This window comes from Protopterus annectens, chromosome 2.part0 (assembly GCF_019279795.1).
Source record: "Protopterus annectens isolate FY-2018-M chromosome 2.part0, PAN1.0, whole genome shotgun sequence".
NCBI classification, from domain to species: domain Eukaryota; kingdom Metazoa; phylum Chordata; order Ceratodontiformes; family Protopteridae; genus Protopterus; species Protopterus annectens.
This window is the reverse complement of record NC_056728.1, coordinates 307,270,442-307,288,269: the sequence shown is the minus strand read 5'-3', so window position 1 is coordinate 307,288,269 and position 17,828 is coordinate 307,270,442. Positions and strand designations below refer to the sequence as shown.

General features: G+C 43.7%; 1 protein-coding gene across 1 annotated transcript in view; it reads right to left on the bottom strand.

Annotated features, from left to right (window-relative positions):
• The window catches only part of GRAMD2B (GRAM domain containing 2B), a 1,158,381-nt gene that overhangs the window by 309,662 nt on the left and 830,891 nt on the right, over positions 1-17,828 (bottom strand). The window contains exons 10-11 of the mRNA XM_044060315.1: positions 7,686-7,757; positions 7,521-7,601 (exon numbers count right to left, since the gene is read on the bottom strand). Coding sequence (XP_043916250.1) covers positions 7,521-7,601; positions 7,686-7,757 — 153 coding nt within the window. The remainder of the gene's footprint in view (positions 1-7,520; positions 7,602-7,685; positions 7,758-17,828) is intronic.

Genomic DNA, 17,828 nt, shown 5'->3' with positions numbered 1-17,828 from the left:
TCATATATTTAGGAGTATAGTAGGATCGCAACTGAGCAGAGTTAGTAAATTAAATACTAATGAAATAATGTTTAAAATACAACTTGAAAATACAATACAAGAATTGCTTTCTAGTGGTTATAGCAATAGATTGGTCTTAGAACATAAAAGAAAGACCATAGCCCAGAGACCCACTATGTTAAAACCTATATACACAGGAGGCATCACAAGTAATGAAGTGAGAGAATGTGGCAATAAGGTGAGATTTGTTACTTCTTTTAATTCTAATACGTATTTAATACAAAGAATAATAGAAAAGAACTGGCTTATACTTATGGCATGTGATGAAGTAAGAAAGATATTAGATGTGAAACCATATTTCTGCTTCAGAAACATGAGAACAATTAAACAGCGGTTATGCTATAAAGAATTTAATAGACTCATACCCAATAATGTAACCAAATTAGGGACGTTTAAATGTTATAATTGTACATGTTGTGGAGATATTTATGATGGAACTAGCCATCTTTTCAAACATCCTTTAACAAAGAGACTCTACCATTTCAATACTAAAGCAACCTGTAATACTACTGCAGTAGTATATATGGCCACGTGCTCCAAGTGTTCTTCATTCTATATAGGTAAAACTATTAGAAAATTGAAGAACCGAATAATTGAACACAAGTCTGAGATTAATAGGGCAGTAAGTACAAATTCCCTATATAAGCATATAGCAGAGCATGGGGCAGAACACAGATTTATGTTTCGAGTTGTACATGTAGTTGAAAAAACAGAGAGAGGTGGAGATATAAATAATAGGTTAGAATTAAAGGAGTATGAGTGGATAACGAGACTACAGGCAGATAAAACTCCAGGAATTAATGATGTTGTAACATTGAAACCGGTGTTAAAATTTTTACAGCAAAGTAAATTAAAATGAAATGTGTTTTTTAAAAGTTTTTATAAATTTTGAATGTAATGGTCATATGACTGTTTGGCTGCAAGTCATGTGACATAGACCCATACTATATATTCATTGTGTTTTTTAACATTGAAATGTATGTACTGAAGAAGGGTTTTTGACCTGAAAGCTTTGCCGTGTTTTATAAACAGTTTATCTTCCAGTATTTGTGTGATTTTTGACCGCTTTTTTTACATTTGCAAGTGATACTTCAGATTCCCCAGCTTCCACAAAAAATCTCATACCCTTACCTCCCACAAAGCACCTGGATAAGGTTTCTGTACATGGCAGACTCCTTTAAGCACATCAGTATGAGGTTCACACAGGGGATTCTCTCTCTCCTTTTTGTTGTTTTTTTCTTGAAAACTGCCATCATTATATTAATGGCTATCTCTCCTCTGCTACTTTCCTAGACCTATTTAAAGCATTTGACATGGTCCCACACAAACAACTTATCTCTGTCCTCAATAACCTATCCTTCTCACAATCGGTCACCAACTGGTTTCAGAGTTACCTGTCTGACCGCCAACAATCCGTTGTATGGCAGAATGACATATCTCCCCAACTACCTGTCTCTGTAGGGGTTCCCAAGGATCCATCCTTGGACCCCTACTCTTCTCTGTTTACACCAATAATCTAGCCTCTGCCACCAAACATGGCACACTCATACAATACGCAGATGACTCGACCATCATCTGCTTCGCCCAGTCCCTACCAAAACTGCAAAAAGTCACATAGGAAGCCTTTTCCTCTGTTGAAACATGGTTATCCGATGCCAGATTAATACTCAACCCAAACAAAACTAAACTACTCATCTTCCAACCCACCAAACATACTCAAAACAACTCTCACTTTAACATCACGGCAAAAGACAACACCACTATATACCCAACTGAACACACCAAATTGCTAGGAGTGGAAATAGACAATAAACTAAAATTTGACATTCACATATCCATGACTATAAAAAAAGTCCACAAAAAACTAGGAGCGTTATACAGAAATAAGCAATTTCTCACCAAAGCAGCAAAGATTTCAATAGCAAATTCCCACCTTATTTCCACCCTACTTTATGCCTCTCCAAGATATACCAACCTAAGGCAATGTGATCTAAACAAGCTAGAGACCTGCTACAACAAAATCGCCAAATTCGCCACAGGGGCATCCTACTGTAGTCACCACTGTCTCTCACTTGCTGAACTGGGCTGGCTTGAACTCCCTCACCTCCTTCAGTGGTATCAGCTCTCACTCGCCCACAAACTAGTAAACCATCCACTAAATGTCCCATCCCTCCAGAATCTACTCCAACCCTATCGCACCACCAGACCACTAAGATCCAGCAGCAAAAATCACTTGCAGATCACTAAAGCCAATAACTCTGCTGGTGAAGCACTATTCTCTTGTGCCATAGCCAAATTATGGAACTCACTCCCACCCACAATTACCTCCATACCACCATGCACCCACTTCAAAACTTTACTAAAAGCGCAACTAAAAACATGCTGGCTATGCCCTTGCAACTCCCACTCTAATATCATCCACCCCATCCAACCACTACCTTTCTTTCCACTCCACTAACTACCTTGATTATAGCAAGCTCAGATGCTCATAAGCCAGTACTTATTATACAGCACAAACTTCTTCTTCTTGTTACATTTGTTAACGTCTGGTATGCACTTGACAGATAAAGATTCTAGTTGTCTACTGATGTACTATGTTCTTCATCTGTAAATATGTTGTAATTGCTATGTAAATTGTTATTCACTATGTAATCCAATGTATATACTGTCTGTTTATTTTAACTGTGGAGCTTTTCTCCCCGGGCCTCCGCTGAAAATGGACCTACGTCCAGTCGGACACTCCAGGTCAACAAATTTAAATAAATAAATAAATAATAATTACTGCCCAACCAATGGTGATGGTGGGTTTTCTCATGACTGGCAACATTTCCTTAAAAGGGTGAAGTCTGAGTGGGTTAACTGCATTAGCAGTGGGTAAAGTCACTCATATCCTGTCACATGACAATATCAGTATTACACAAATGGATTTAACTTCATAAAGATAGCAGTTGATTCTGAAGAGGAAATTGCATGAAAGTAGTAATAGTAAATTAAGCTTATGACTGAAAAGATTTTTTTTTGCTCTTATTGCAGCTGCCTGCCTTCAGGTATGCTTCTCCTTGTTCATCTGTAGCAGCCCCCCACAACACCAGTCTAACTTGTCCCTTTGGAATGGGCTCCCACACCAACTGGGAAAGCCTAATGTCCATTTAGTTCAGAGCATCCTACTATAGTGCCATTCTGACAGCTGCAGAGGAATTTTTTGATATGGCTTTATTCACCAGTATTCTGTCTGCTGGCTTTCTTTGAATATGTGGGAGGAAACCCACGTGACCACAGGGAGGACATGCAGACTCCGCACAGAAGGTACCCCAGCCGAAAATCGAACCAGAGAACCTCTTGCTGTGAGGCGGCAACGCTAACCGCTGCACCACCGTGGCCACCCGACTGACCACCTGTGACTGATGATGAGTACTGATGATGATGATGAACACTAAACCAGTGACGTCTATGCATATGTAATGCATATGGGGAACTGGATGAGACAGTAGCTAGAACATATCAAAAAATTCCTCTGCAGCTGTCAGGATGGCACTATAGCAGGATGCTCTGAACTAAATGGACATTAGGCTTTCCCAGTTGGTGTGGGAGCCCATTCCAAAGGGACAAGTTAGACTGGTGTTGTGGGGGACTGCTACAGATGAACAAGGAGAAGCATTCCTGAAGGCAGGCAGCTGCAATAAGAGCAAAAAAAAAAATCTTTTCAGTCATAAGCTTAATTTACTATTACTACTTTCATGCAATTTCCTCTTCAGAATCAACTGCTATCTTTATGAAGTTAAATCCATTTCTTCTTTGAGGCCAAGTACTGTACCTTTGCCATGTTCCACTACAGTCTTCCTATTCTTTTACCTGAAGGCATATATACCTTTATTTACAAAAATAGATATATCAATTGCTACATTACCTACTTTAGAATGAAATAAGGGGGTACTTATGGTGAAAAGTATTTTGGTAACTGATTCTAAATTATATACGGTCTCCCTTTTCATGTTGGCTGTTATCTTACTTGGTTCTCAATCAAATATTTAAAATGCTCATTTCTCTGTTACTATACTCCTTCACCTTTATTACCCAAACTCTATGTGAATATATTCTGATTATTACGCACCAAAGAATTCAGTATTCATCTATGGTTCTATTTCAGCAACAGGCATGTTAGTTGTGCATTCCCTAGAATCTTCTAAGTGTAGAAATGATAAACTTTATTCAATTCACTTATATGTATTTTTTTTTTGCTTTATTGCTGATTACTATCAATTTCCTTTCTTCCTTTGATGTTACACCTGGCCCTCTTTTAGCTGCTTGTGTCATAAGGGATTTTACAGTATGCCAATTAATGTGCCCTCTCTATTTCCTCATGAACTGAGATGATCTTCAGGTAGGGCCCTTACTGCAGTAATAATATGGTTTTCTGTCACCTAGCTGAGGCTTGCCATTGACACAGTTCTGCAAACTGTTGAACATCTTGTTTACATGTGCATACTGGATATTTTTTTCTGAAAGAAGTGAAGAGACAGACCACATCACATTTCTTTACTTAGCAAGCTGTAAGATGGACAATAGCCAGAATTCAGACACAGGCCCTGCCACAAGCAGTAAGGCTGTGGCAAAAAGGGCCACTTAGAGCTTGCACAGAAATTAGCTATTCAGAGACATTACCCACAATGAGGAAATACCTTATTACTGGCTACCTCATTACTGGCTAATTTGCATGTCTCTGAATCCCTGAGTGATAACCACAAGAGCTAATAAAGCACTTAACTGCAGCTGGTGGCCCTTGCAACATATTTCCCAGTTCACCCCCCCCACCCCACACACACAATTATATTCCCATACCTCTCAACTGCCCTTGCTGTCACTAAACAGCCATGACTTTGCCTCTCAAACTGCCCTGTCCCTTCTCCTGGACCCTTACATTCAGTTAGTAATGACAGAGTTTTATCCACTGCAGTCTTCATTAGCAGATCCCTTCTGTGAAATCTGTTCTATTATCGGTTCATAGATTAGTACTAGGCTAACTGCTCTTGTGGCCCATTTTAAGCTAGCTAATTATCCCATGTTAGAATCAAGCCCTGCACCTTGTGTCTGTATGGTAAACACCTTAACCATTATGCCACCTTCCCATCCTTAACTTTGTTACAGTCTCAAAATAATATTTAAGAAGTGCCTTTGATGCAAAGTATTCCCCCATACTACCATCGCTACTCATTAGTGTAGGGAGAGTAGAGGAGTATGGAGTTCCCCTACTATCCAAACACACTTACAGATGTTACAGCACACACACATCCTGTACAATCCAACCAACTCGTTCACACTTACATGCAAGCACACACACAGACTTGCCCTATTTATCTTCTCCAGCTAAGACCACCCAGGCAGGCAGGCAGGCAGGCAGGCACACACACACACACACACACACACACACACACACACACACACACACACACACAGTTGCACCCACCTCCACTCTACCTGTCTGCTTAACTTCCCAGCACTTACCTGTAACATGACTGCACTCACTGAAAGTAATAGGTGAACTCAAGATTTTGGCTGAAGACTGAGACAAAGCCAGTGTGAAGCACTAATTTCAACAACAGGATGGGAAAGTCAGCTGAGCAAGATGCTAATGTCCTGAGGAGGAGTTTCTTCAACACTGTTAGCAGTAGTGATTTATGCAGCCAAACAATGAATTGCTCTGCTTTGTACAGCACTTACAGCAGGCATTTATGGAGGGAAAGTAAGTTGCTAATTATTTTCCGTTTCACTGGAATGCTTCATTTACATTAGTGGTAGGCAAGAGAGATAGCCCACCATGGTCTTGTATATTTTGGAGATAAACACTGCAGCATGACTGCCTCAATCAGAAACCACTACCAACATTGGTAAAAATGTCTTACTACTGGCAGCAACATTTCTGAATCCCACAGAATGCACAGAGAAGTCAAAATAAGCAGCAATTACTGTAAAGGAACCTATGGGGTGGCCATGGTGATGCAGCGCTTAGTGTTGTCGCCTCACAGCAAGAAGTTCTCCAGTTCGATCCTCGGCTGGGGTGCCTTCTGTGCGGAGTCTGCATGTCCTCCCTTTGGTCACGTGGGTTTCCTCTGGGTGCTCCGGTTTCCTCCCACATCCCAAAGACATGCTGTAGGTGGATTGGACACTCTAAATTGGCCCTAGGCATGAGTGAGTGTGTGCGTGTGCCTTCTGTGGAAGGTTAGGCGCCGAGCTGGCAACTCGATACCGTAAAACTCTACTGCCAATCATGAGTGGACAGGTGATCCGCTGTGGCGACCCCTAACCAGGAAAAGCTGAAAGAAGAAGAAGACTGTAAAAGAACCTATGTTCTAACACTCTGAACAAATTTAAAAATGATGAAGGATGCTCAAAGAGGCAAAAGGGGAATATGAGTTAGAACAATGGCAAACATGCAAACAAGAAAATGCATTTACAACCCAAGTAACTGATAATGTTTAGTCATAAAAAATCAAACACACTAATTGCTGGGCAGAAAAAAAAGCATTTATAATGTACTCAAGCTTATGACATACAATCATGTACCCTTTCCTTTTATTTGTTTGTTTAGGTACTACAAAATGGATGCCTGTCAGACATCCTCAACAAAGGCCCTGGAAATGTCTCTCTCCAAAATCCTCAAGGCCAATGCACTGCATGCAGCTCCAGCTGCTTGATGTGGAGTTCTCTCTCCAGGGATCCCACTTCCACTGAACCATGACGTAACCAAGATGAGATTTCTCATCCTGCTACCAAATCATTCATCATAAAATTCAGATGGGATTACCTGCAGGAAGTTAATACCTTTGTTAATGTTTTATTAAACAAAGGCTGAAGTAAATATAGAGTATGACATCAGCATAAGAGACTGCGCTCCATCCTTACACTTTAATTGATGCATCCTCTGTGCATGTGTGGCAGTGTTCCTATTAAAAACTATGGATGCACCTCTTTCTTTCACTACCACGATGTCAAAGAGGTTAAAAGTTTACTTCAGGTTTAGTGTTATGACTCTAGATTCAGAAGAGAAACAGTAAACGCAGCATGCATATGGATAATTTATTGTGGTCAGTCAATCACTGTGTTTAGGGTAGTGCTTGAAACTGCAGCAGAAGGCGAAAAACATGCAGGCATACGAGTAAACATGCAAAATTCCATAAAGACAGTAAGTGGAGGTCAAAACTGAACCCTAGACCCTGAGACTTTTAAGCTGAGATACTACCAGTAACCTACCAAACTGCCTAAATACAGACACATGCTAATTTATAAAATGGGAAAATTCATTGTTAGCACTGAAATGTCCTGTAATTCTGGGTTCACCACAGCTGCTACCACCATCATGCACTCAACACACCTATGCACATCGGTGTAAATTCATCAACCAGCTTTACAAACAGCCACTGCATATGTACAGAGGATAAGTAATCTTCTTCTTAATTACCTACCAGTGGTAAAGAGGTAGGACGTTCAGGACCAAAGCTGCTTTCAAGTGAAGGAGGATTTGGACTGGTTCCCAAACTTTTAGCCTACAACAAATAAGAAATATCACCATCTTGAAGTTTAGAGGGGAAAAATCAAATGTCGTGCTCATTCTTTTTTCTAGTACTTACATCTAAATGTGAACAGACTGATTTCAGTAACTTATATGTTCCATCTCGAGACAGCAGAGATACAAACAAGTACTGCAAAAGTAAAAAAAAAAAAAAAAAAAAAACAAAATCATGAGAATCATTTTATTTCTAGCAGTAAACATTTACTTTAGGTCATGTAATTTACTTTCTTACTTCTTCACTGCACAGCACTTCATTATGAGCAATCATATTTTTTATTTTAAAAAATTAGAAACTGCCAAGGTGTTTACAGTTGCATCTAAATAGAAACTGCCAATGTGTTTACAATTACATCTTAATGCAGTCTGTGAAACTGTGGCATGCACCATGAAAAGATTTCTCCATTTATCAGTCATGTAACTGTGCAAAGGATGAAGTGATCACAGAAATGACTAATGCAGAAAAAGCCTCAGTAATGAATGAATATAGTCTTGATTATCTTATGATTGAGAAAATGCAACAAAACAAATTCTGCTGAGGCTGTAAAATTTAAATGCAATAGACTGCTCAAAAATCCTAAGTAAAGTTTCACGAGAATCACAGAACTGAAATGAAAAGTACACATAAAATAATTACATACATTAGTTGTTGTGTCTTTTGGCTTTTCCCGGTTAGGGGTCGCCACAGCGGAACTCCAGTCTGCTAATGATTGGCAGTTGATTTACATACATTAATGTTCAGAAATCAGGCATATAGAAAGGCAAGATAAGCAGTGGCAAGGAAACACTATGCCACATTTCACTGTCCACTCGAGCATTATTCATATGTCATGGGTGTCCACTGTAACAACAGTTAGAAAGTACAGTTGTGTACACTTGCCACAAATGTAGATGTTCGAGTGTCTTCACTGTTGCAGTCATCACATTTGGGTTATCCCTGCCAGGGTAGCCTTCTGCCAGCCTGAATACCAGAGACTCAGTATTTCTGCGTTGGTTGCTGTCGCTTGAGGACTGACGTCAGGTCACCAGTGGTATAAAGGAAGGCAGGCAATGCCATTACATCAGTTTTTCAAGCCCTAACCTGTCAGGAACCCCCAAAGTAGGAGGCCAAGTTCTGGTGGAAGAACCCCACCAGTGGAAAATAAATACTAATATGTCCCTTGTAAGGAAGGAAAACAACAAGGAAGAAAGGTAACAAAAGAAAAAGGGTGAAGGAGGGAGGGAAACCAGGACTGCAACAGTGAAGACACTCGAACATCTACATTTATGGTAAGTGTACACAACTGTACTATGTTCTTCGTCTTTCACTGTTGCAGTCATCACATTTGGGTAGATTCCCAAAGCTGAGAAAATGGGTGGAGGCAGTCAAGGAAGCTAGGGGCTGGCTAAGAGGCAAACTCTGCCCTGGATTTGGAGAAGAGAGGCAGGTGGTAATGCTTGGTAAAAATGTGAACAAATGTCCAGGTTGCAGCCTCCTGGATGTCCCTGTTGGGGACCCCTCTGAGGAAAGCTTCAGAGGTGGAGGCTGCTCTGGTGGAGTGTGGCCTGACCCCTTGGGGGGAGGCTTGCCATGGTGTTTGTAGCAGAAATGTATGCAGTCTGCTATCCATTTGGAAATGGTTTGCTTGGAGATTGCTTTGCTTTCTGACCCTGAAGCAAAGCTAACCAGCAATTGATCAGACTTTCTGAAGGGTTTAGTCCTGTACAGATAGTATCTGAGCTGTCTGTGCACATCTAGTGTGTGCAGAATCCTTTCCCCCTTGTTTTGGGGGTCAGGAAAGAAGGTGGGAAAATGAATGGATTGGTTGAGAGCCACAATGGACACTACCTTGGGCATGAAGTATGGATTAGTTATGAGGGATACCCTGTCTGCATGGAAGATGATGATGGGTTCCACAGCTATGAGCGCTTGCAGCTCAGAGACTCTTCTGGCTGAAGTGATGGCCAGGAGTAAGGCCGTCTTCCAGGAGAGGAATTTTAGCTCTGCCGAAGAAGCTGGTTCTAAAGGAGGCAGTGTGAGCTTTTTCAAGACAAAGTTAAGGTCCCAAGCTGGAGTTGGTAACCCTTTGGGGGGGGGGGGGCTCAAGTTACTAGCCCCTCTGAAAAACTGTTTAATCAGAGGGTGCGAGAAAAGAGGCTGCTCAGTGGGAAAATGAGAAGAAACAGCAGAGGCATGAATTTTTATAGAGGAGAAAGAGAGACCACTGTGTAGTCGGTCAGCTAGGTAATCCAGGATGAGAGGGATGGAGGGCTGTGCTATATTGGCCCCCTTAGCCTGGATCCAGGTGCAGAAACTTTTCCATTTATCTGCACAAGACTTTCTGGTGCTAGGGCATCTGGCCTCTCAGATAACATCCAGAATCCGTTTACTTGGGATGGCAGATTGGTCAGGGATTAGGGAATAAGCCACGCTGCCAAATTGAGTATCTGCAATTGGGGGTGCATGAATTCCCCTTCACACTGGGTTAGGAGGTTTGGAATCTGAGGAAGATTCCATGGAGGCAGCGAAAACAGGCTGTGCAGCAAGGGGTACCAATGCTGTCTGGGCCAGTCTGGAGCTATGAAAATGGTCCTTGGTTTTTCCTCCCATATTCTGAGCAGTACCCTTGGGGATGAGAAGTAGGGGAGGAAAGGCGTAGGCCGAGAGGTTTACCCAGGGGAAGGATAGGACATCCACTTTCCAAGCCATGCAGTGATGCTCCCTGGTGCAGTATTTGCTGAGCTGTTGGTTAGTGTGGGAGGCAAAAAGGTTGACCTCCAGGGTTCCCCATTTCAGAGTTATTAGGAAGAAAGTACTTCTGTTGAGCTGCCACTCGTGTGGGTCCAAAAGCTTTCTGCTTAATTGGTCTGCCAGGGAGTTGAGAGAGCCTGGAAGGTATTATGCTAACAGGTGTAGTTGCATGGAAGAGGCTGTGAGCCAAAGGGTCATGGCCAGCCTGCACAGCGGGTAGGAGTGAGCCCCTCCCTGCTTGTTGATGTACCATATCACAGTGGTGTTGTCTGTTTTGATCAGGAGAACCCCTGGGGAGAGAAGGGGTTTAAAAGCTATCAAGGCCTGCTGCACAGCCATTATCTCTTTTTTATTGATGTGCAGGGGGATTTGCTGTGGGCTCCATTGGCCCTGTATGCACCTGCCATCCAGGTGTGCACCCCAAGTGTTGTCTGACACATCTGTGTGAGGGTCTGGGTGGCGGGGTGTGGGGAGAAGGGCAGTCCCTTGTTGTGGGAGCAGGTTATTGCCCACCAAAGAAATTCCTTCCTCAGGCAAGGAATAATAGGTAGAAAAGTTTCCAGATCTTGAGAGTGTTGACACCAAAGGCTCTTAAGGTACCATTGACGTTTCCTCATATGCAGTCTGGCATATGGAATGAGGAGTATGCATGATGCCATGAACCCCAGGGCTGGCAGGATTTTCCTTGCAGAAAGTTGGGGCCTGGGGCCAGTTGATAGAAGTAAGCTGACAGGAAAATTTGTTTCTCTGGTGTAAGGCATGCCATCTGGGATACTGTATCCAGACTTGCTCCCAGGAAGATTATCCTTTGGGTGGGTACTTATTTGGATTTCTTTTCATTGATTGCGTACCCCAGGGAGGTTAGTAGGTTATTTACAAAGGCCAGATCTTTGAGCAGCTTTTCCTGGCTGTCTGCCTGAATAAGGCAGTCTTCTAAGGTAAATTTGAATATTTCTTTGTCTGCAAAAGGCAATGGCTGGAGCCGGGCATTTTGTGAAAACTCTGGGAGCAGTAGATAAGCCAAAGGGAAGCACAAAGAACTGAAAGTGTTGACATCCTGCCCTGAAGTTGAGATATTTTCTGCAGGGCTCCCTGATAGGAATGTAGGGATAGGCTTCTTTTAGGTCCAGGGTGGTTAGCCAAGTGTCCTTGGAGAGCATGGGTAGCAGCTGCTGTAGGGTGAGCATTTTGAATTTTGGGATCACCAGGAAGGTGTTTAGAATGGATAGATCAAGGATAGGGTGCCAGGTGCCCTCTTTTCTGGGCACCAGAAAAAGTCTGGAGTAGAAGCCTTGGCCTATCTGATCTGTAGGAACTTGCTCTACTGCCCCCAAGGAGAGCAGGGAATGGATTTGCTTTTGAGCCACTGCCCACTGATTTGGTGGAAGATCTGGGAACCCTTTTGGGGTTGGAAGGGTATGGAAGGAGAATTTGTACCCCTGAGACACAATATTCAGAACCCATTGGTTGTTGGTAATGGTGGCCCAGGTGCTTGAGTGAAAGTTTTTTCCTCCTAGGGGTATGTGAAGGTGGGCAGAGGCAAGGCCTGGAGGAGGCGAGTCATTGTGAGTTCTTACCATAAGTGGGTGGCTTACAATTCCCTGGTTTTAAAGTGGAGGCAGCCCACTGCTTAGATCTTTGCAACCCCTGGGGCTGCTGTCTGGAGGGGTCTGTTTCCACGGGGCCTAGGCTGGGCCTGTTTACTCAGAGCAGGAAAGGACCAGTGCTTGGAGGGAACATGCCTGCTGAACCTAGTGGGCTGGACCAGTAAGAAATCTTTAACTGTCTGCATAGATTTTGCTTTTTCTTCCATCTTTTTTAAGACCGCTTCTGCTTTAGTGCCAAATAAAAATAAGTTTTGTACTTGCCATAACGTTCCACATATGATGTTCATCTTGCCTTCATTCTTACAGATGGGTTCGGAGCCGATCGTCGGCTTTGAGTTGGCCTACTACAAAGCTCGAGGTCTTCAGCTCAAGGCTAAGTCCCTATCCCATGAGGCACCTAGAGTTACCTCAGATCTTGTTTGCTGCATATAATAATACCATATGCCATTCTATCACTCCATAAGAGAAAGCTAAAGAAGGGTTGAGCAACCAGGAAAAATCCAGCATCTCGGTCTTCGAAAAGCCCAGGAGGGGGTAGGAGTGTGGGAAGTAAGAATGAAGGCGAGATGAACAACTCACATGGAAGGTTATGGTAAGTACATAACTTCTTTATGTGAAGTTGTTCTATCTCGCCATTCATTCTTACAGATGGGTAGCATCCCAAGCAGCATCTATCTCGGGTGGCTCATGGGAGTATGTTTTTAGGGACAGCAGACCCAAAGGCAGCCCTGTCAACTTTGTAATGAGTGATAAAGGTATGAGGTCTTGACCAAGTGGCTGCTGCACAAATGTTATCACTGGAAAGTCTGGCAGAAAAGGAAGAGGATGTAGATACTGCTCTGGTGGAATGAGCCTTAATTTTATGTTGTAAGGGCATATTAGCAGCTGAATAAGCAAATGTGATACAATCAAGTAATCACTTGGACAGAGTTGTTTTGGCCACTGACATACCTTTACTGAAGTCTGAAAAGGAGACGGAAAGCTATTCAGATTTCCTAAAATCATTTGTTCTTTCCAAGTAAAACCTGAGCTGTCTATGAACATCAAGTTTGTGCAGCATATATTCTAACTTGTTGGAGAGATTGGGGAAGAAAACTGGCAAATCAATAATTTGATTAAGATTAGCTTCAATACAAACTTTAAGCAAAAAAGAGGGGTTAGTTCAAAGAGTGTGTCAGCATGGAAAATCAAATAAGGAGGCTTAATAGACAAGGCTTGAAGCTCTGACAGTCTGTGGGCAGAAGTGATAGCTACTAAAAAGATAGTCTTCCATGACAAAAATTTGAGGTCACATGAGGAAGCTGGTTCGAATGGAGGGAGAATAATGCGAGAAAGCATAAAATTTAGATTCCATGGGGTATACAATGATTTCACAGGTGGTCTGAGATGAAAGGCCCCTTTGAGAAAGGCTTTGGATAGTTTGCGTGACAATATTCAATCCTTCGAATCCAAGGTGAAAATTTGAAATGGCAGCAAGGTGAACACGAACTGTTGCTGCTGCAGCTCCTTTCTTAAAGATCATTGTCAAGAACTCTAAAATGGAGGCTGCAGGGGCTTGATGTGGATCAATGTTGTTAAGAGGCCCATACAGAAAATGTTTTCCATTTGCTAAGGTATAGCTTCCTCGTAGAGGATTTATGAGAGGATAAGAGAATTTGCTTCATCTCATTAGAAAGGTTATGGAACCTGGTTATGATGGGAATTGGAGCAGCCAAGCTGTCAGCTTCAGAGACTGAAGAGAGGGATGAAGTTCCCCCGACGAGTGTGTCAGAAGATCTGGAACAGAGTCCAGAATCCAAGGGTCCTCCAAAAGATGAAGTCAAAGGAAGGGGAATCAAATCTGATGAGGCCAATGAGGAGCTATTAGAATGATGGTCCTTCCCAGGGCTTTTGCTTTCTGTAGTGCCTTGACTATCAACGGGATTGATGGGAATGCATGGAGGAGACCCAGAGGCCAATCATGAAAGAGTATGTCCCCTGGGGCTTCTTCCAGAAAGGGAATCAGGGCAAAGTGGCTTCTGCATTTCATGTTCATGTGGCTGGCAAAATGGTTGCAGCAAGGCTGGCCCCACCTGTGGAATACCCTGTCTGCTATTTCTTTCTTGAGGGACCACTCATAAGTTAACAAAATTGCTCTGCTCAGTTTGTCTGCTATCACGTTAGACTTCCCTGGGAAGTGCGTTGCTAACAGAAAGCGCTGGGTGGATATAGCCAACTGCCATACTCTTAGGGCCTTGCAACAAAGGGGATAGGACCTGGTTCCTCCTTGTTTGTTCAAGTACCAGACCACTGACATATTGTTTGTCTGAATCGCAATTTTACCCAGAGGGAGAGAGTCCTGGAAGTACTGCAATGCTAAAACTACTGCTCTCATTTCTAGGACATTGATATGCAGGTGTCTCTCTTGATCGGTCCATGTGGCTTGGGCTGTTCTTCCCTGAAAGTCCCCACACTCCACCCTGTCAGGGAAGCGTCTGTGGTCACTGTGTCCGCTGGTGGGGGTAGAACAAAAGGATGACCTATCGTGACATGGAGAGGTCAACCACCACTGAAGATCCTTTTTGCAAGAGTTCATGATAATTATAAAGGTAAGACCTGGGGAGCTCAACAGCCATTGCAGAATCCGCATGTGCATGCAACCCAGTGGTATGGCCATAATTGCAGCTGCCATCATGCCTAACAATTTTAGTACTTCTGATGCTGGACCCTTGCTTTTGGATGTTAGATTGCAGACCTGCTGATGGAGTAGTAAGACTCTTTCTACTGGAAGTCTTAGTGTGGTGGTGCTGATGTCCAATTCTGTTTCGATAAAAATGGTATGTTGCGATGGCGAGTTTATTGTAATGCCCAGCTGGCTGCAGAGGGAAAGAGTGGTATCCCTGGCTTGAATGAGTTGATGCCTGGTGGTGGTGAGGAGTCAATCGTCTAGTTACGGAAACACCTAGAATCCTAAATGTCTCAGGTGAGCCGTGACCACTGCCATACATTTGGTGAACACTCTGTGGGCTGTAGTGAGACCAAAGGGCAGGGCTCAAAACTGGTAATGATTGGCTCCCAGCCGGAAGTGCAGATGATTCCCTGGAAGGTCTGGCCATTTTTATATGGTAGCATGCATCCTGGAGATCCATCGAGCACATCCAATTGTCTTTCCCTAAGAAGGGAAGTATTGACTGAAGCATGACCATTCTCTTTCTTGACAGATTTGTTTAGCCTGCTGAGGTCCAGTCCCCTGTCTTTTTTGCAACTAAAAAGAATCTTGAGTAAGTTCTGGATCCTGTCTGGTCTGCTGGGACTGGTTGGATGACTCTTTCTGTTAGCAACAAATTGGACCTCTATTGTTGCATGTTCCCTGTAACTGGGTGGAACGCCCAGGATTTTCCTTGTGAGTGGAGGGGTGTGGCGAAAGGAATGAAATATCCTCTGGAAATGATACTTTGTACCCAGTTGTCATTTGTTATTTTGAGCCAGGCGTCTGGATACAAAGATAAGCGACCCCCGACTGCCTCCTGAGTAGGTCAGTTGGGCCTCCTTTCAGGAGCGCTGACAGGGCTTCCCAAGAAGTGATCTCTGTCGCCTTGGTTTTGCGGACACCCTCTGCTGCGAGGGCGGCATTTTCCATTATTGCCCCCTCCACTGCCCCTGGAGGGGGGTTCACCACATGTGTCCTGAAAGGCTCCTTGGGATTTTCAGAGCCACATCTTTCCTCCCCTTTGATCCTTGGGGTAGGGTCTGGTAGGGGTGGAAAAATGGACTCTGACGGCAGAGTCTTTCCTTCCTGCTCACACCTGATCAAAGTTTCCTTAACTTTGGGCCCGAAAAAGGACGAGCCATCAAAAGGGGTATTTACAACGGATGACTTGAAGGGCTCTGTGAAGGAACACAAGCACATCCGGGAGTGTCTCCTAAGAGCAATTCCTGTATCCGCTGCCCTGCTCATTCCATCAGCTGCATATGAAATGAGACGCATGGACGAGTTGACTATGGAGTTGAGGGTGGCAAGCTGGGAGGCAACTTTATCTGAAACTCCTGCAGCTACTGTACCCTGAAGAGCATCTCCCAACTCTTTAAGGAGATCTCTTTGCAGTCTGGTAAAATGGGTTAGATAGTTGAGCGAACGCAGTGCATAAGTCGCTGAACTGAAAGTGCGCTTCCCATATCTATCCATCCATGATCCTAGAATCTCTGTTAGGAGGATGGATAGAAGAGGAAGTTTCTGAAATTTCCTTTTTGGTGGCTGCCGCCACCACCATGGCATCAACTGGCACACCTTTGATCAGAAAAGATTTGTCCTGGGGAGCAGAGATAAATTTATTAGGCCTCCTAGGGACAGGCTCCATGGTGTCCGGAGACTCCCACGCCCTTCATAAGACCAGCTGCATAAGCTCATCGAAGGGTGGAGAAATCCAAGAGGTGGTGGGCTGAGACCCGAAAGCCTTCAGGAGAACCGACTCATCTTCAGTAGGGTTGGTGGACTGCCAGTCACCTCTCTGCCTAAGGATTTCTAGTATCTCAGCAAATGAGATATCTTCGGAGGGGGACTGTGGGGACCCTTCTGATTCATCCAGGTTGGTATTAAATGTCAAGGACTCCTGTGGGGAGTCTAGATGCTTCCTCTTACAATGTCTCTTCCTGGGAAAGTCATCAGTGGGAGCTTCTGGTGAGGTCTTGGAAGAGCATGGGCCACCCAATGGGGCTTCCTGGGGCTCTGGGTCTCTACACTTGGCAAGGATCTGTGAAGCAGAAGCAAACACAGGCGCTTTAGGGGAGGAGGAAGAAGGATCTGAGGTCGAAGATGTCTTAAGAGACATAACTCTCCTCATGGCTTTGAAGGCACCTCTGATCCAATGCGAAGGGACTGACGAATTTGAGGAAACTGCCGATACCCCTGGCAATGGGATAGTGGGCTCCAAGCCTGAGGCAGAAGCCAAGCTCTTCCAAGCCAAAGCCTTGAGAGGCAGAGTCGGAACCAACAAGTCAGTCAGACTATCCTCCCTGGACCCGACCAGAGAGTGTCGGTTCCTAGATTCCTCGATCGGTGCTGAGGACGTCAGAGTAAATGGAGCCAAAGACAATGGGGCAGGCGTCGGCTCCGAAGGCTCCACGATCAACAAGTCCGACTCCTTCGACTCCGAAGGATGGGTATGGCTCGGAGGAGGAAGAGTAGCTGGTAACAGGATCTTCTGTTTTGAAGCCGCTTGGGTCGGAGCCAATAAGAATTTTGCAAAGGCAGGTGCCTGTAAAACCTTCTGCACCACATGATCCACATCCAAATCAGAAAGGCTAATAGAAGACTGAGATGAATGGATCGAAGGTGGTACCGACTGTAAAAGTGGAGATTTAGGTATTTCGGATACCGGTTCCAAAACCGGGGACCAGGATAAGACAGTCGGGCTCTGAGGTCTGTGGAGCTGATGTCGAAGACTTTTTCGATTTTTTTACTTCAGATATAGAAGTCTTGGAAGACTTTGAGGACTTACTAGATCCATCCTGGTCGCTCAAAGCCTCCTGGAAAGAAGGTTTAAGTAAACCTCTGTCTATCAATTTTCTTTTTCTCTCCTGGAGAACCCTGGAAGAGAGAGTGACATATGGAGCAGCTTTCCTGGAGATGCAATGGTCCCAAACAATAAACGCAATTTACGTGACTGTTAGTGACAAACATTTTCTGCCTACATTTAGGACATTTTTTAAACACTGACTTAGGGTGTTTTTCTTTATCATCAGCCATTTCAAAATGTACAATGTTAGAAGGGTGCTGCAAAAAAAATAGACACCCCCAACAACAATCAAACAACAACAATCCTTTCTAATATACAGGCTAAATATAAATCGCAAGCACACACACACAAAAGTATTTGTTTAAATGGTA